Here is a 20,084-nt window from a genome sequence, read left to right as displayed (position 1 = left end):
AAGGAGAATACAAAGATACATATGTAGCATGATCCCAATAAAATATACATATCTTGCATAAATGAATCTGTACATATATTAAAAAACTGTTGGTATATACATCAAAATGTTAAATGCAGTCTTGGATGGAGATAATTTAAGAAATAATTTATCTCTTGCTTATCTTTTTTTTGGTAGTAGATGCTATATTATATGTATTTCTTTCTTTGGCTTCTAATTCTAAAAATTGTGAGCTAACATTAGACTATGATCTCATGCTTATCTTTTAAAGTAAACTGTACTTTCCAAATTGTCTGTAATAAAAATTAATTATCTCACCAATCAGAAAAAAAGGGACAGATATTATTTTCTAAACAAGAAGCTTTTTACTAAAGATCTGAACATTTGGTTGACATTTTATCATCGCCTATTTCCTTAATTAACTACTTCAAAGAACTCCTGGATGTTATAAATTGAAAACCAGTGGTTTTGAAGTATAATGAAAGAGCACGAATTGAGAGCAAAGTACTAGAGTCATCCACTCATTACCCAGGTGTGGCTACAGACCAAAGAATTTTCCTTACCTACTGCTGTCACCTCACATTCTTCAGTTACCAATACTAACTTAAGCTGTTAACCTTGTAAGTCGATACTTTCCTTAGTCTTGAAATCTAAGATTTTCTACCAACAATAAAATTAAAGACTATAGTTTCTGGAGCCACACAAGTCTATACCCAAGGCATGACTGGGGGATTACTCGCCATCTGCCCACATATAATGCCTCCAAGATGAACATTAATAAAGTCCCATTTACAAAATTTTCAAACACTTTATGTTCCAAAAGTACACTTTATGTGGCATATTAGTAGTTTATGCATATATTTCATAACACGTTCCCATGATGAATACTCCATCAAAGGGACTGAGAAGCTGGAAAAGCTGTCCCTATTCACCCACGTATCTTATTCCTATTATCTTTTCCCTTCTAAACCCTAAAAATATTGACAGCAAAGTTCTGAGTCACATTCAGTTACTGAAAAAAGTAATCTACAACCTACTTATATAAACAATGAGTAGAATCTGCCGATTAGAAATAACAGGTTTAGGTTAAAAATTCAGTATTTCCAAAGTGAATCTGCACTAGAGTCATCCTTAGAAGCCTAATTAGTCACTGAGCTTATATATAAAGACAGTGCAACTTGGTAAAAACTTAAGAACAAGTGTTAAATGGTGAAGTATGATCTGAAAAGAACTAACACGTTTAATGACAAAGCAGAAAGCGAACACAACAAAAATGATATATAAATACTAAAGATTTTGTTCCAACTTCAGGTTAGCCATAAGTAAGTGGAGGTAGAAAAAAATCTATGCATCAATGTAGAATCTTTCCCAAGACTGGAGCCTAAATAAGGGTTCAGCAAACTACTGTCCACAGACCAAACTCTGCCACCTGTTTCTGTATGGCCCATGAGCTAGGAATAGTGTTTACAGTTTTTAAAGGGTTGTTTTAAAAAAAAAAAGAGGATATGACAAAGACCCATGTGGCTGTTTACTGAAAGGTCTGCCAACCCCTGCTCTAAGCTAATAAAATACCTTTTCACAAATCTGAAGTATTCTCAACACATATTATTTATTCCTTTTACACTTAAAAAAAAAAAAGTCACCACGCTGAGAAAGCACAGGTTATCAAAGACCAACCAGTTTAAAAATACAGATTCTACAATGAAACCAGTTAAGGATAGAGGAAGAAAAGGATCAAAACTTTACATTTTTAATTAGTACGATTTCCAGTCTTTCGAATACAATAAACTTTTAGATCAGAGACATAGGTTACTAACATCCTTTGGGACATAGGATAAAATAAAGCCACTTAAACTAACTCAACATAATCAAATATTAAATGAAAGAAAGTTATTCCACTTGTCTCCCCTCACACCCAAAGCACTATTTTTTTATTTACTAAAGTAGTATAAAAAACTTTTCTAAATGAAATATACCATGCTGGCAAAAGTTAATCGCAGACAGCACTCAAATATTTCTGGTGATATAATAAACAGGCACAATCCTTTTGGAAAGCATTCAGGATTTATCAAGAGCCGTGCAAATGTTCATAGCCTTTGACACAGTACTGTCACTTGTGGTAAACAATGCTAAGGAAATACGGTTTATTTTTAAGAAATGATAGTTACAATAGAGATATTCTTAACATGGCATCCTAAAATGTCTTACAAAGAAAAATTACACAGGCATTTAATACTTACCCACAATCTTACACCATTTATCCATCTTCAAAATATATTCCAAATCCAAGCAGCCACCCCCATCACCCTAGCCCATGAGAGCGATTCTGTCTCCTGCAGCTGCTTCCCAGCAGGGATCCCTGTGGTTACTATCACGGTCTATTCCCCACACAGCAGCCAGTGATCATTTATAAATGTAGGTTAGATCATGTCACTTGATTGCTTCAAGTCCTCAAATAGCATCCCATCATTCTTAAAAATAAAATCCAAAGGACTTACCACTCTCCGTCCTTAGCACCTGGATGTTTCCTTCAGGCACATATTATATTTTGTAACTATGTATTTATTTGTGCAATGTTTAGGTCTATATGCCCTGCTAGGCTTCAAACTCCACGATGATTGGGCTCACATCTGTTTTGCTCACCACTATGTACCCTGTGCATGACAGTCCTGAACACACTAGGTAATCAGGATTGTCTGCTGAATAAACGAAATGAATCCATTCAATGTAAATACATGCAGACACTAAGAAACAGTCTCATAAAAATAAGCTCAAGTTTAAAATATTGTAAATTCTATTAAATCAATAAAGTAAATTTTAAAATTTCATATATTAAGAATATTTTAATAAAGGCTGTATTCAAGCAAGTTTTATATAATATCAAACCTTTAATGTAAAAATATAAACAAAACAATACATACTGAGATTTAAAAACATTTGTGGGAGGGAAGAGAATAAGACTGCAGAGAAGAACACAGGGACCTTCAACTGTATTAAGTTTTATATCTTGAAAAAGAAAAAGGATCTAAACCAAATATGGCAGAATGTTAAGATATGGAAAAGCTGGCTGGTGCATACATGATGTTCATTATATTACTCTTCCATACAGCATTAAGAGTGTACCCATTTCATCACCCCTCACTGACAATGGATTTTATATCTTTATTTTTCTTTAAATTTCTGTCAGTTGGTTAGGCTAAAAATTCTTATTGTTTTACTATTCATTTCTTTGAAGATTAAGAATGTTAAACAGTTTTGTTTTCATATTTTTATATTTATTCCCATCACCTGTGCCCTTTGCCCATTTGGAATTTTCATCTTTTGTGCACTGACTTGTGTAATTTTTTCTTTTTAAGATTTTATTTTTTCCTTTTTCTCCCCAAAGCCCTCCGGTACATAGTTGTATGTTCTTAGCTGTGGGTCCTTCCAGTTGTGGCATGTGGAACGCCGTCCCAGCATGGCCCAAAGAGTGGTACCATGTCCGCACCCAGGATCCCAAATGGCAAAACCCTGGGCCGCTGCAGCAGAGTGTGCAAACCCAACCACTTGGCCACGGGGCCGGCCCCTGTATAATTTTTTTAAAAAGTGTTGTCCAGTTTATTAACAAGCTTTTAAGTGTTGTTTTATGTAAAGAAACTTATCTATAGATCCATTAGAGGAATTTACAAGACTAAATCATTCAAGATGAGAGAAACTCAGTGACCAGGACATCATTTTGTTATTTTTCTATTATAATTAGCAGTAACAAAGTAATTCAGTACCTTCATCATTTTAAAATACTCAACTGAGATTTCCAACTCAGGCAGTAACCCTGACATTGGAAGACATTATAGTAAACAAAAAACCTAAAGAAATTAGTAACTTTTACTAAAGGTAACCATATTATTATTAATTATAACAGCCAACATTACTGCACCCCTACTTATGTGTCAGATACTGTGACGAGCATATTACAAGCATTATCCCATTTAATCTCCTTCTTCATGCTGCTGATTCCATCAGATGCTCTTGTAAAAATGAATAGGACTGCTGCAAATGTCAGCTGAAGTATTATTCGTGTATTCACTTTTGAAATGTTCGTAAGCTTTTCTTAATGTGTTAAGTATTTTAAGTAGTTTACATGTACTGCTAAATAACACTGACAGGAAAAAACAAGAAACTTACTCTTACTCTCTTAACACTCAAGATTTTGTTTCTTCTAAAAGATTATTTGAATCTATTACAGAATGATATGTTGCACACTATTGGTTGTAAGCCATCGAAGGTTGTTGTAGACAGTTCTCAAAGACAGCTAGAAACATGTACAATAACCTGGTATACTAGAATTATAATAGGGAAGAAACAAGGAATTGGGGATATATAAACACAAGCATATTTGTTCAATCCCACCTACTTACTCCATTCTCTCCTGGATCATAGGAACACTCAGTAAAAATCTACTAAGTGTCATATACTGTGCCAGACATTATGCAGTTTCTGACCTCAATGAGCAAGGTCAGGTGGGAGAGAAATGAATGTAAACAAATAATTAAAAGACAATGAAATAAATGCAACACCATATGCAGGACAAAGTACAGTGGTGGCACACAAGAAGGAGAGATCAACTCTGCTTGTATGAATTAAGAAAGACAGGGGACGACAGGGACATTCCAGGCAGGGAGGAGCACAGAGAAAGTACAAAAACATGAAACAGCATGTTGAGTACATGGAACCAAGAAGTTTGCTAAAACTTTAGCTTAGAAGGATTATAGGTAAGTAGAAGTGAAACAATCAAGCAGAAGGCAGCTTACGGAGGGTCTTGTATGCCATATTAAGGAGTTGTGAACTTCATCTTATACTAAATCACTGAAAGGTTTTTAAGTAGAAAGGGAGGATCAGATTTACCAGGTTCACATTATTATTATAACATTATTAGCATTATTATAACCAATTATAGAAAGGGATCAGATTTGAGGCTGGGAGATGAATTAGGAAACTATTACAAGAAGTGATAGAACCTGAACAGGCAGCAACAACAGTACTGATGGATATTAATAGTTGTGAGAAATAGTTGATGGATAAAATTGGCAGAACTACGCTCATACATTGCTGGTGGGAATGTTAATGGTGCAGCCACTAGGGAAAACAGTCTGACAGCTCCTCAAAAAGTTAAACATAAAGCTCTACCATCTGGCCCAGCAATTCCACTTCTAGGTATTTACCCAAGAGAACTGAAAATATATGTTCACAAAAACTTGTACACGAACATTTACAGCAGCATTATTCAAAATAGTCAAAAAAAGGGGAAAGAATCCAAATGCCATCAACTGAGGAATGGATAACAAAATATGGTATATCCATACAACAGAATATTATTCAGCCATAAAAAGGAATGAAGTATCAAAACATGCAATAACAGGGATGAATCTTGAAAACTTTATCCTGTGTGAAAGAAGCCAGACACAAAAGACCACATACTGTATGATTCCAATGATAGGAAATACTCAGAATAAGCAATTTCACAGACAGAGAGCAGATTAGTGGTTGTCAGGGGCTGGCAGGAGGAATTGGGGAGTGACTGTTAACAGGTACGGGGGTTCTTGCTAGGGTGATAAAAATGTTATGGAATTAGATAGTGGTGACAGCTGCATAACTTTGTGAATATACTAAAAAACATTGAACTAGACCCTTTAAAAGGATGAATTTTATGCTATGTGAATTATATTTGAACTTTTTTAAATAGCAGAGCTTACTGATTGGGGATGGGAACAGAAGGGGAAGGGAAGAGGAAAAGATGAGTGCAGTTTGCAGCATGCTGAATTCCACGTTTGTGGGTTCTTCCAGTGGCTATGACCTACAGGCAGCTTGATATACTGGGCTGATGCTCAGGACAGAAGTCTAGGCTAGAGATGTACTCCTGAACCTTCAATCTGTGGGCAGTCGCAGAACTCCATTTATTTGTGGAGTGAGCGTGGGCAAACTACTTAATCTCTCATCTGCTTTAAGCCATTGTTCCGTCAACTGTAAAAGCAGGTAAATAACAACAAACAGGACTACATAGGTTAGGATTAAAGATCATGAAAATCCCTTTATAAAATGGAAAGTGCTATAAAAAGTTAACTGTATTATTTTATGTATTACACTGAACATGCTATCATAGGCCAAAAAGGTAGGGGGCAGGACACTGGCTACTAGGAATGGACAGCAACAGTCGTATGGTGTCCTTATAAAATCACTGTACATCTCCACTTGGACAACTTTTTTGTAAAACCGGTCACTGTATTTCAAATTACATATAATGAAGCTGGATGAGCTCCAGGGAAGACGATCCAAAACTGAGGGTTTGGATTTCTGTTTTGATTAGGCAGCAAGAGTGTTAAAAGAGCTGGTTCTCATGACAGAATTTTTGATTAAGACATTCATTAAAAGTAAGGATAAAGAAAACAAAGACTTCTTACTAAATGATGGATACTTGAAATTACGAGAATTATGAGAATATTGAATCTTAGCTTAAGCCTAGAGACTACTTTCAAGAGATAAAGCTGGTTCAAAAATCTGAATAAACAAGGAAAACCTGCATAACAGATTTGAAAATGAGGATATTATAAAGCCTACATCTATAAACTGTTGAAGTCATGTGGCATTCTCCCACAAATTATCACCTGATGCCAAGGTCAGAATGTGAGGCTGGATCGATCGTGGATCCAATCTTAATAATTCCAGATGCCAATATAATTTTCATGTTTTGTATTATATATCTCTCAGCTATTCTTTAATTGGTCTGATACCGATTTCTTTATCCAAGATACATCTGCATTATCCAATTTGTTGAGGCTTTAAAAAGAGGGAAGAAAGTAAATATGAAATAATATAATGGTATCTAATACATTAGTGACTTCTCTCCCTCAAAAATGAGTGTTTACAGGGCCGGCCAGGTGGTACAGCAGTTAAGTTTGCACGTTCCACTTTGATGGCCCGGGGTTCGCAGGTTCCCTGGGTGCGGACATGGCACTGCTTGGCAAGCCATGTTATGGTAGGCGTCCCACATATAAAGTAGAGGAAGATGGGCACGGACGTTAGCTCAGGGCCAGTCTTCCTCAGCAAAAAGAAGAAGATTGGCAGCACATGTTAGCTCAGGGCTAATCTTCCTCCAAAAAAAAAAACGAGTATTTACTTTTTCCTTTCAAATAGTATATGCTCATTTTTAAAAATCAAACTCTACAGAGAATGAGAGTTTGGCAGATGTCCTACCATATTTTATGCACATATCACAGTGGTTTTAGACAAATGGAATCATATTCTACACAATGTGCTATGATGCAGCTTCACTTACATAACAGACATTTTTCAATGTCAGTACAGAGATCTACCTAATCTTTTTCAACAACTGTATAATATAATTGGTATAGATACACCATAATTTACTTTACTCATTCCCTACTGGTAGACATGTGGATTATTTCCATTAAACAACACTGCAATAAACATTCCTTGCCAGCACTGTTATCATCTAATCTTAGCCAATTCGAAACTAAAAAATACTATTGTTTAAACTTGCACTTCTATACTAATGAAGTATCTTTTTATATGTTTATACAGCATTTTTTTTTTTATTTACGTTATGGTATATAGGTTGGCTATTTATATTATTAGCCACTCCCCCCTTTTTTTCTGTTTGAATGTTTAATTTTTTCTAATTCATATACGAGAGCTCCTTTTTCTGTGTGTGTGAGGAAGACTGTCACTGAGCTAACATCTGTGCCATCTTCTTCTATTTTATGTGCGATGCCACCACAGCATGGCTTGACGAGCGGTGCTATGTCCATGCCCAGGATCCAAACCTGCGAACCCTGGGCTGCCAAAGTGGAGCATGTGAACTTAACCACTGCGCAACGGGGCCAGCCCCTATATGAGAGCTTATTGATTGATATATGATGCAAATAGGCTTTCCAGGTTTCCATTTGTCTTGCATTTTTGCTAAAGATGATGTCTTAATTTTTATGTAGCCAAATAGCTCAATCTTTTCCTAAATGTTTTCCTAAATGGTTTAAGAATATTTTGAAAATGAAAACAATCCCTACATTTCCCAATGGAGAAAAATATTTAATCTCAATTCCACAAATAAACAAGCTAACTGAATGTTAATTCACTCAATTTGTGTTACTTAGATACTACTACAAGAACTAGGATTTAAGGCTGACATTATCATTTTTATTTCAACAGCTGTCTAATGTTTAACATTAAAATTCATATAAGGTAGAACCAGAGTTCTCACCACAGGAGAAAGAAGATATGGAGAAAGGTGAGGAAGAACGAACTCATGATTTTTAAATAAAATATATTTCTTAGCTCTGTCCGTTGAAAAGGGTCTAGAAGCAGTGACACCCCAGTAGCAATAAACATACCTAACATCCAGGTCTTGATTTCTAAATGGCATTTCCCGCTAAAAGGAATGAGGGCTCTTTTGACAAATGGCTGAATCCAAGGTGGGAATAGGGAAAGAACAAGGTGAACCTGGAACACACTGTTCCAGAAGGTAGGGAAGAGCTCAAAAACTGATGAGCTTATGTCAAAAGGATAGGGGCCAGCTTCAAAGAGATTCCACTGGCCATATCAAAAACAAATTTGAGCATCGAAATCAATAATGACAGTAACAGATACATTGAATACCAAAAGAATCCATGAGTCCATGCTGATACAAATAAGACAAACCAAACAAATAAATAAGGAGAGGGAAGAGTAAAGAGAAATAAGGAGAGGGAAGAGTAAAGAGAGAGCCCTTATTTACGGTACATGTCAACTAATAAACATAGAAGTAATGACAGAGTTAGAAGATTACCATTTTGCAACCACAATGGTAGTAATTTATTCTGGCAAGAATTAGCAGTGGATGCTACATGCCACTGGGTACAAGTATGTTGGAGAACAGGATATTTATGGTCTTAAAGTATCTTAAAGCCCGCAGAGTACTGATTGATGCGCCAAGAAGGACAAAACATCACTTATTAGTATTCCTGCCAAATCTGTGTAACCTGAATCTGATCATGAGGAAACTAGCAGACAAAACTAAATGAGAGGACTTTCTACAAAAACGGCTGGCCTGAATTCTTTAAAAAGTGCTATTATCATAAGTGACTAAGGAAAGCTGAAAAACTGCTCTAGATTAAAAGAGACTTTGAGACAGGACAACCAATTTTTGATCCTGGATCAGAAAAATTCTGGGAACTGATAAAATTTGAATAGGGACTGTATATTAGATAAAGTATTGTATCAAAGTTGAACTTCCTAAATTTCATCGCTGCATTGTAGTTACACAAGGAAATATTCCTCTTAGAATAGGATCAGCAAACTTTGTCTGTAAACGGCCAGATAGTCATTGGTCTCTGTTGCAACTACTCAACTCTGCCACTTTAGTGCAAAAGCAGCCACAGACAACATATCAACACATGAGCATGGCAGTGCTCCAATAAAACTTTACAAAAACAGACAGCAGGCTAGATGTGGCCAGTAAGCAGACCTCTTTTAGAAGATAGAAGTTTAGAGGTAAAGGGTCGCAACATATGCAACTTATTATCAAGTATTTCAGCAAAAATAAATAATATATATTCAAGCATGTGTGTATACACATATATACATACAAACACACACACACACACAGAAGGCAAATATGTCAAGTCTAAGGGTAACAGGTATTCACTGTACTATTTTTTACTACTTTTCTATAGGTTTGCAACTTCTCAAAATAAAAAGCTGAAAAAATTACCTAAGGTGAGCACTATATCCCTACTTAATTCTTTCAAATATTTTATTTTGACTAGTAATTTTATTAAGAGTTCCACTAATTTTACATTAAGATCACAATAATATAACTGTTCCATAAACCTAGAAAGTATGAGACAATACAGTTAAGAGAGAGAAGAAATCTAATGCCTTCCTAAAGCATAAAGCCTCTGAATTAAGTTATATATAATTAGGATCGCTGTCTAGAAACACTGCTCTTCAAAATACATCTAAGACCAATAAGCTCCATGAAGGCAGGGATCTGGTCCCTTTTGCTCCTCAATGTATCTCCAGGCCCTAGGAAGGCTGCATGGTACGGGGGTGGGGGGGGCACTGAATAAATATTGATGGAATTAAGGAACCAGCTGCATTGTTAAAATTAGAATCTCTTAAAAGATGCCAAACCATAAAAACATTTTTTTCCTTTCACTTATTTCCATTACCAACTTTCATTTGTATGTTTTTAAAGCTTTATATTTATAAAAACCCAAGTTAGCATAAAATATGTCCAATAATTTTTAATATTCAGGTCTAAATAAAGTTATTATTATTAAGTACTTATTCTTAAATTGACCTAAATACAGTGCCTGAATTTTGTGTTATTCTAAACATCAGATGCTCACAACTGTTCTACAAAATGTAAACTTTCACAATTTGCCACTTTTGAATATGCTCTTCCTAACACCCCATGTAACACATGGCTAAGCTTTGCACTCTTCTATAACCTATCTCCCCTGTTCATGTAAAGAAATTCAGAGAGCCACAGTGCCACTTTTTATTTCCTCAAAGTAAGCTCAATCAGTGTTAGCAACAATGGAACCACCCTATTTTCTCCTACACCGCTACATTTCTTTTCTCAGTTAAAAATATTCACCTACGTATTTAATTAGTTAGGCCTAACGAGTCTACACAGTAATCTTTATATTAATATTAGCAGAGTAAAACCGATACTTTAGATTTTTAAAATTAATTATATAAAATAAGATTTCTAAATAAATTCTATATTTTTAGAAATTGATTATACCCACAGTTTAAATAGGAAAACTATCCAAACTTAGGATTTCATTGTGATTTATTATAAAAGCAAATAAGTTGACCAGTAGAGGGCACTCACTTGAAAGGGGGGAAGAGCTGGCCAGCCTTGAAGAGAAATGCATTTACAAAATTGCTGTGTGTACCCTATTTTAAAAACAGAATGTTTAAATAAAGTGCTAGAGTAAGGTAATATAACCTGTTATTAGCTTAGAAAGGTAAAGTTTAAATCTATATTATGTTAGAAAATCTAACATAAACCTTATTCAGGGACGTGAATTTGACAATTTACGGGATGTTTAAAGCTTTATGTAACACATTTTAGGGTCTCAACCTCAGCACTATTGACATTTTGGGCCAAGAAATCATTTGTTGCGGGGCCGTCCTTTGCACTGTAGGAAGTTTAACAGCATCCCTGGCTTTTACTCACTACAGATGCCTCCCTCAAGTTGGGACAACCAAAAATATCCCCAGACAGTGCCAAATGTCCCCTGAGGGGCAAAGTTCCCAATCCATTCCTCACTGCTAAGTATTGATACACATGTATAAGGCCAGAAAAATAACAGCTTACAACATTACCTAAGGCTTTTCTTACCCCACTCTTCAGTGCTGATTTAACATTACAAACTTTCCCTCTATGATCCAAATACCCTATTCCACAAGTAAATTCCACAATTAACAAGGCAAAATAAAAAAACAGAGAAACTGATCAATCTTGGTGAATAAACACTCTACAGCTCAGAGCACTAAAGAGGGAACAAATTAATCCAATTATGAACTCATTCTTTCTTACTGATAGGAAACTTTCAATAAGAAAGGCATAAGACTTGTACTGAATTATAAGTGTCACATTAACAGAAGCATGCAAATATCAATAAATTAGAGCCTGCTAAAAAATACTTCTATGTCTATTTTTACTAACACATTATATGCAGTAGCAAATATATTATTTGCTAATTGATCAACTGATCATTCTGATCTCTATGTCTATAACTACTTACATTTTTTTAAAGACAACATTTTTCTCCTTCCAACAAATTTTAGCTTGGAAAAACACATTTCAGGGAACATGTTTTAATGATAACAAGCGATCTCTAAACTATAAAAGCATGTATTATTTCGAGCCTGGTATTGTGTCTGGGGGATTGCTTTAAGTTTTTAATAATCTTGCCCTGCTAACGAGTTACTTCATTATCTCTGGAACTCTTTGGTGGCCTTCGTAAGAGAGAAAGGTAAAATCTTCAGAGTAGACGTGAAGGGGATTATCAGGCACACAGCCTCAAATATAAATATGCTCCATCTATGTGTCATACCTGTCTTAATTCTGTACCACCTCTCTGCCAGTAAGATGTCATTAGATAGTATGCTAAGTTCAAATTTTGGTATCTTGATAAATCTGCATCAGTCTCCAATATTAAATATTTTCTTGGCTTGAAAGCTAATTTTTCACTTTTAAAAAGTTAACACAAGCCTACACTTAACTTGGTCTCAGAAAACTTAAATTAAAATTCCACCACTTAGTAGCTAAGTATCCTTAGGCAAGTCACAGCGTCTCAGAGACCATTTTTATCTTTAAATGAAGGAAACAATGACTACTTTGCATATCTATCTCATAGCCTAAATCTTTGCAAATTCTAAACCACTAGAAAATACGTTATTAGCTGATTTTAAATTTTTTTTCTAAATTTCTTTCCATTTGTTTTAATGCAGGAAAACTGATGAGAATTCCAAATGTGCAAAGTCTATGTCCTCTCTCATTTTCTCTCTGACCTACATTATTCACCAATCAAAACCTAACAGCAGTGGTGATATCCCCTATCCTCCTTTTTAACTTTTTCCAAAATCTTCAAGTTAGCATTTTTACTTAACTATTTACTGAAAGAAACTACTAAATTCTCTTGCTTTTCTTGTAGATGAACTACATTAAGAATTTAATCTGTCAGCTCCCTCAGAGATTCACTGTAACTTGGGAGATAAGAGATAATCTCTGGTACCTTTTCCCAGGTGCTAAAGCAGCAAAGGAGGGAGCGTCAGTTTCAAAGGTCACAGGTAACGAATGCTTCCCAAGTCAAGTCTTCTGGTTTGGCAGAAATCACAATCAGAGTTGAGTTTGAGTTTATAAACTTTTTCTACCTTCCACCAAAATAAAGGATTAGCCTTTAGCTTTATTTCTTTAAGATTTATATTACACTTTATCAGACCAAAAGGTTTCCTAACTTGTTTCATCACATTATCACATGCATTCATGACCTCTGATAGGAAACAGAGGGTCATGGAAATCCTCAGAATTTCAGAGAAGATGGAGGGAACTTCTGCTAAAATCATCTTCCAAAACCCCAGGAAAACTTTCATGCTTAACCTGAATTCTATTAAAACTTCCTTTTAAACGTGATTTAAATGGCAGAGTATGCCAAGTAACCCTGGCTGTAGAAATGGGTGAACCAGAAATGGCTTGGAGACGGGTGAACTATTTAATCCTCCTTGAAAAAAAAAGAAAAAAGGAAAACAAAACCACCATACAGCATCGAACTGACTTGTCAAGAGGAAATATATAGACTATTATACATGTGGTCCACTTCAGTTAGACTGTTCCTCTTTACTAATGCAAATTCTTAAACTTAGAAGCCAAATAAAAGTTGCCTCTATGTTTAAATCAAATGTTTGCAAATAAGTGTTATTTCTCCATTTTTTGCTGCAGTACTAAAAATATCTGACATTTCCTTATAAACAGTTATCTAATCAAGCCTCAGTGTTCTAAACTGCATAACATCTTCCCAAAGGCTACCAGTGCCCTCAGATTCTACCTCAATACAATCAAAGTCTTTCTTCAAGACGTTACACAGCATAGTACCCTAACAGGGCATTGTGACCTGTTATAGATTCCACAGCTTGGGACTCAAAGAAAGCTCTGGGAAATATTCAGAGCTGATTAAAAAAAGTGGTATATCAGATGTGGTATAAAAGCTAAGGGATTAGGACTGCTTAACCTGGGGTAAAGAAGTCTTAAGAAATAACTAATAACATAAGACTATTTCAAAGACGAGGTGATATACTTACTTTCATCTCCACTGATGTTAAACTTAACATGAAGATTCAGATTATGCATAAAACACACTAATAATTACATTCTGGAAATGAGTTAACAAGGACAGTTATGGGTCACCCCCTCCTGTAGGTCTTTGGGATTAAATAAATGCTTATCTGCTTGAGATAATTTGAGCATAGTGCTGCCAGAAGGCAGAGGAAATACTACCTGACTTCTCAAGGTCTCTTGAAGGCCTTTATTCTACACATTTTGCTGGTGGCCTTTACTTTGATAAGTTCTCATGAAACTAAAAAAGTCTGGAAATTACTCATTAATTAACTTGTAATAAAAATAATCCTAACACTTCCTTAAGTAAATTAAAAAAAGGGCTGCAGAGCAACGGTTAAGGATTGGTAGCGGTACCCTTATCTAACACCTGCTATATGTATATCTATATATTAAAGCAAAGAATGAGCTTTTGAAAATGCAGAGGTAGCTGAAGATTCTCTACTACTTCAATGTGAAAACAGGAAAATACTAATTTTTTTTTAAATCAACCATCAAACGATGACATTTTACCAGTATAATTCAACTCTAACTTCTACATGTGACGTCAAACTACCAAGAAACCCATAAAAATAATGGCCACATTTTTTTTTTAATGACTGCTGGGTACAGATAAGAAGTAAATTCACATTTTCACTCTTTCACAAAACTCTGAAAGACGCTTCCAATCAAAATGCACATATACTAACAAAGAATGACGGTCATGGATCTTGATATTCTCCTGAGAAGCAGAGCTCTCTATATCTATGGTTACATATAACTTGAGAGTTAAAGCCTTGAAACTCAAGTACATTTCTGATAACTTAGTGAAATTATTTTCAGTATAATTGCCTTGTAATGAATAGTTACAAAACAATGATCAGAGAAAACTTTTTTTGGACCCAAAGCATGAGCCTGCACAAATCAATATGCATAATATTAAAACAAGATTTACCTCTATCGTAGGATCATATTCATCCACAAAGTGGTTCTGAATTAGCTGTATCGTCAAGGCACTCTTGCCTACGCCACCAGCTCCAACTACCACAAGTTTATATTCAGTCATTTTCAGCAGGCCTTATAATAAAAATAATGAAAATGTGACTCAATTAGAACATGTGTCACACATGAGGTTAATATAAACCAAACACTCTATCAATACCTTTTAACACAAATTCACCTTTAGATGGAAAGTTATTTCAAAATACCTCACAAAATTCAATGATGAAAACTTCAGTTGACTACAGATGTGTATTGTAATGAATTGCACTTTGTTTACAAGCTGCTCCATCAACATCTGAGAAAAATGCATTCAGAATACATAGTTCTTTTATCTTACATTCAGGTTGTTCTATCTAAACAGCCAGCCGTTCTGTAGCAACTAATGGCTCGCAAAGGAACATGTCATGACTTCACTCAGTACAAGTATCTAGCACAGTGCTCTATACGCCGTGGACACACCCACACCAAACTTGTTGACAGCTATCTCTACAGTATTCCTAGCTGACTTGGGCCTGTAAGAGTTACAAGTGGACATGCTCAGTGTCTTTGCTGGAGCCAACTGCTACTGAAAAGTTCTCAAAAGCAGCATCATAGTAGTGCTCCTGGATAGGCTGCCAGAATCAGATGGGGGCTCGGGGGGAGGAGGGTCAAATAAAGCTGGACTCTTTAGTGGGGAAACAAAAATTGAGACAGTGAAATAGAGAAGGACAATGCTGGATGACATTTTAATCTGTAAAATACCTGGTGGTGAAAATAAAGGTGTAAAAACCAAAAGAACTTTGAGAATTTTGAACTAACTATTCGGTATACATGACTTGATCATCAAACACAACATATAATCCTATATTAGTGCTGAAAAACAGCATTCTGCACAAGAAAAATATAATTATATAAAATTTAAAGATAAGCACTGCTTTTAATGAATTTTTAAAAGATGTGTGTATTTCTCACTAATTCGTGTGACGTTTACTCTTTGCTTCTCGTACACTGTCTCCCAATACTTGCAATAATTACAACTTGTAAGATTAACAGCACAAGAGGAAAATATATTTAGTCAGTTGTTTCAAACTTTTTGAAATAAAATGAATTTATCTAATTTTACTCCTTTCCCTTAGTATCTACATATCATTACAAATAAGGAGTGAAATGCAGAAAGAATGGCAATAAATGCACATTAATTTATTACAGAATAAGTAGTTCCAAATTAATGACTGTGCAAATATTGTATATAAAGACTGTATACACGCAGCATCCTAGTTACTGAAGACCAGGAATCATCCAAATAGACACCAAACAAAGGATAATATGGTTTTCCAAATGATAATGTACTAACCACCTCCTCACTCTATTTCTGAGCCCTCTCACAAAGAGCAGACAGGCCAGACAACTGTTGTATCACAGACTGTTACATGACTGGCCTATTCTGCACCACCCGGCCTTACTCGCTGCTCATCTGAGGCCATCCCGGGACCCACTACAAACATGTATCTTATTCCATTTGCTCACACTTTTTATTCTAAATAGAGGCCACAGCAAATGGGATGGATGAGGAGAATCACACCAAAATGTATCCTCTAGCTCCCTGCCCACCCCACCCCCCAAAACAATTTGGTTGGCCTAAAACAGTTCTGAAAATGTGGTCCAAGAAACCACTGGGGCTCCTAAGACTTTTTGGAGGTCCAAGAGGTCAAAACTGTTTTCATAATAACACTAAGATGTTATTTACCCTTTCCACTCTTATTCTGTCACAAGCGTACAGTCGAGTTTTCCAGACGTGTGATCACAATAAATTGAATGCAGAAGCTGATAGGAGAATCCAGATGTCTTGTATTAAGCCACATAATTACAGAGATGTGCAAAAGTGTGAAACGATGCCACTCCTCTAATTTTTATTGTTTTGAAAAAGTTATTTTTTCATAAAAAATGCTATTTATGTTACCAAGTAATGGGCTTATTATTTCTATTTTTAAATGAATTAATAATTTTTTTAAATTCTCAGTTTTAATTTCTATTATAGTAAATATTGATATACCCCATACTGGGATCTTCAATAAATTTTAAGAGTACAGAGGGGTCCTGATGACCAAAACGTTTGCTAGCCTAGGCGATCCTGTGGACAGATAGTGGATTCGAGCTTAGTTGTACATACATGTGTGAATTCTGAAAGACAGACACCTTCTGATCTACTTGTTTATGCAGTGGTTGATGCTGGAAAAAAATCCCTGAATTGGATTTTAAAAACCAAGTAATATTTAAATCCACTAGAGAGAACTGGGTTCCCAAGGGGACTTACTAATGATCATAGGCCAGAAGGAGTCCCCTCACTGAAAGCTACAAAAGCTAGCAAGGGGTGGAACTGGGCCCAGAACCCAACATTTTGTTAAGCAAAAAAAATTTCATTTTATTTGTCATAAAACTGAATTATCATCTCATCTACCGTCTCTTAAAACCAAGTATGCCTGTGGATGGCTAATCTCAAAGTAAACAGTACTGATATCAACCATACTTGATGTCTATAGTCTATTACATGTTCGAGTCAGCATTTTAGACCTTAGTCACCTAAGAGTGACATCACTCATACAGTTGATTCTGAGATGATGATTACAACAGACTTCTTCCCTTTGTAATTTCTTTGTAAATGATTTTTTGTCCACTACGAATGTAACATGTATGTTATGTAAAAATCAGAAAATACCTTTCTGTTCTTAGCCTCTTGTTTTGATGGATATCAACATTGAAAAAGGCTAGCTTAGGACTTCAACTATAGCAGGCACATGCCTAAGAGTATTTCAGGCAGTTGCCCGGCAAATTGCTACAATTAACTCCTTTCCTAAATCAGTTAAAAAAAAATTGTGTGAGTGCTATTGGGATGGGCGTCAAATTTATAAGGATGAAGGTAACATGGAAGAGATGGGGGAAAGGACAAGAATCGGCAAATTAAACTTCAGGTACGATTTTAGTTACTGCTGTCTACGCTCCACTAGCAAGGAAACAGCCCTGCTTCTGCTCTGCGGGTTTTCTACGTGTGTTTTCACTTGACAAAGCAAAACAGACCTTCTGGGATTAACTTTTTCCTTTTCACTAAGTCACAGGCTTTACGTTGTAGGGTGTTGGCCACCTGTTCTTCCACCACCATCTCTACCTCCACCTCCTCCTTTGTGGCCACAGCAATGTCACAGCCCATACATGGGGGAGGGGAGCAGTCAGGAACTCGGCTGCAGATGCATTTTTTCCAAACACAATAACCTCAAACAGTGGTCTCTAAGCACTTTCCTATGCTCTTCCAAAACGTGACCTGCCCTCTTACCCGTATGTCCCCATACACCCTGGAAAGGACCACTATGGGTCCAGCCTGCGCTCGAGGGAGAAGTTTATACCATCGTCCTAGAGACGCTAGATGCAGCAGAGAAGGCAGTCACCGAGGCAGCCGAGGGCTGGGAAGGGAGGAAGAGGTGCGGGAGCGGAGGGAGAGGGAAGGACGACGAGGGGGAGGGGAGACTGGAGCGCAGCGGGAGAACCTCCACCGCACCCGACCGCCCGGAGGGGCAGCCCGCCCGGCCCGCGAGTTCGTCCCCGGCCGCCTCCAGCCGCGGCTCTCGGGGAGGAGGAAGGAAGGGGTTCCCCGTCCAGGAAGCAGCACCAGCGGCGGCCGCCTCCAGCCTCACCCTCCTCAGCCCCGCACCGCCCATTCCTCATTCCCCGCGTCGCCGCGTCCCCGCGCCGCCCCCTGCAGAGCCCCCCAGCCCGTGCGCCCGGGCTCCGCGCCCGCGCCCCCTCCCCGCCCCTCCGGGGACCCCTAATTCATTCACTCGCCGCCGGCCCCGCCCGGCGCCGGCGGGGAGGGTCGGGACCGGGGCAGGGGCCCAGGAGGGGGGTCCGCTCCGTACCTCGCTCCCGCACCTGGGAGCCGCCGAGCCTCTGGCCCCCGCCGCCGCCCTCAGTGCCTGCGCCGCGCTCGCTCCCAGTCCGAAATGGCGGGGGCCGGGAGTCCTGGCCGAGCAGCCGCCACCGCCGCCACCGCCACTGCTGCCGCCGCTCTGCCTCCGCCGCCGCGGCCGCCGCCTAGGGAAATCGAGCTCCGAGCGCACTGATGAGTTCGGGGCCGGGCGGCCGCAGAGGGCAGAGCTATGGATGCGCTCGGTGCTCGATTCCTCTCCAGACCGGCGTTCGCTCGGGGAGGGAGCGGCGGAGGGCGGTGTGGGAAGAGGGAAGAGAGGGAGCCGGCGAGCGCCGCCCGCGAGGAGGAGGGGGCCGGCCGGCCGGCCAAGGGCGGGGGGCGGGCCGGCCGGCGGAGGAGGGGCGGCGGCGGGGCCGAGGCCGGCGGCGGGGCAGGGGGTCTGGGCGGCGCCTCGGCGGGGCGGGAGGAGCGGCGGCGGCCCCACGCGGCGGCCCGCCCCCAGTCTCTCGCCGCAGAACCGACCCCGCCGCCGCCGATTCGGCCCCGGGCCGGCGCGCGGTTCGCCGCGCTCACAGCGGAGACACCTGGGCGACGCCGTGGGCGACCCCGCCGCAGCCCTCTCTGGGCTGCACGGAAGAGCTGCGACCATCCCGCAGCCCCTCGGGGTCGGCCTACCCCTGCGCACCTTCATTTACTATCATTGCGAGTAAATAAACATGCAGTCATCAAATGTGGGAGGCAACTTCGATGACTGGGAGAGACAGGCAGGCAGTTCCCCACCCCGGGGCTTTCTGATCATAGCTTGGTGTTGAACAGCCTCAACACTGGGGCTGGGAACCTAGCCCCAGGCCCGAAGCAACGTGACTAACCCTTTCATCACTCATCTAGGGGTGGGGGAGTGGCCTCTTGTTTTTTGTTGTTGTTTTTATGGATATTTTGAAGCCGTCACTGGTTACTCTAAACAGCGACCTCAAGTGCACCTATTGACCCTGACGGCACAAGCAGAAGAAAAACTGTTTTTAACTAGAAGTGCCCTGGGTAGTTTAGAGGTAAGGAGAATCATTCAAACATTAATTAGAAGACTGAGATTAATCAGTTAACGTTCAGGGAGTTACATTAAACAATGGAACAATTAAAACTGCTTGCATACCCAGAGTCTGCGTTGATAAACTACCTAGAAAGGTAAATTGTTTGAGTTTTAAAGATTGAGGCCTGGCAGGCCCACGCCTATACCTAAGAGAACCACCCATGTGAACCTCAGCTTCCAATTCTGTCCTTCTACTCCACCTCATAGAACAGGATTAAACAATTATTTTAAACCCC

The 20,084-nt window shown here is 38.5% G+C and overlaps 1 protein-coding gene across 3 annotated transcripts in view; it reads right to left on the bottom strand.

Annotated features, from left to right (window-relative positions):
- Nucleotides 1–18,903, bottom strand: part of KRAS (KRAS proto-oncogene, GTPase) — a 39,072-nt gene extending 20,169 nt beyond the window's left edge. Inside the window, exons 1-2 of one of the 3 annotated variants that reach the window (XM_046660049.1) lie at nt 18,751–18,903; nt 14,817–14,938 (exon numbers count right to left, since the gene is read on the bottom strand). In XM_046660049.1, coding sequence (XP_046516005.1) covers nt 14,817–14,927 — 111 coding nt within the window. In that variant the 5' untranslated portion in view covers nt 14,928–14,938; nt 18,751–18,903. The remainder of the gene's footprint in view (nt 1–14,816; nt 14,939–18,750) is intronic. The other 2 variants (XM_046660066.1, XM_046660059.1) reach the window with 2 other exon arrangements.
- Between the last annotated feature and the right edge of the window lie 1,181 nt (nt 18,904–20,084).

This window comes from Equus quagga, chromosome 1 (genome assembly GCF_021613505.1).
Source record: "Equus quagga isolate Etosha38 chromosome 1, UCLA_HA_Equagga_1.0, whole genome shotgun sequence".
Classification (NCBI taxonomy): domain Eukaryota; kingdom Metazoa; phylum Chordata; class Mammalia; order Perissodactyla; family Equidae; genus Equus; species Equus quagga.
Note: the sequence above shows the minus strand (reverse complement) of the source record. Positions and strands in the feature narration are given on the sequence as shown.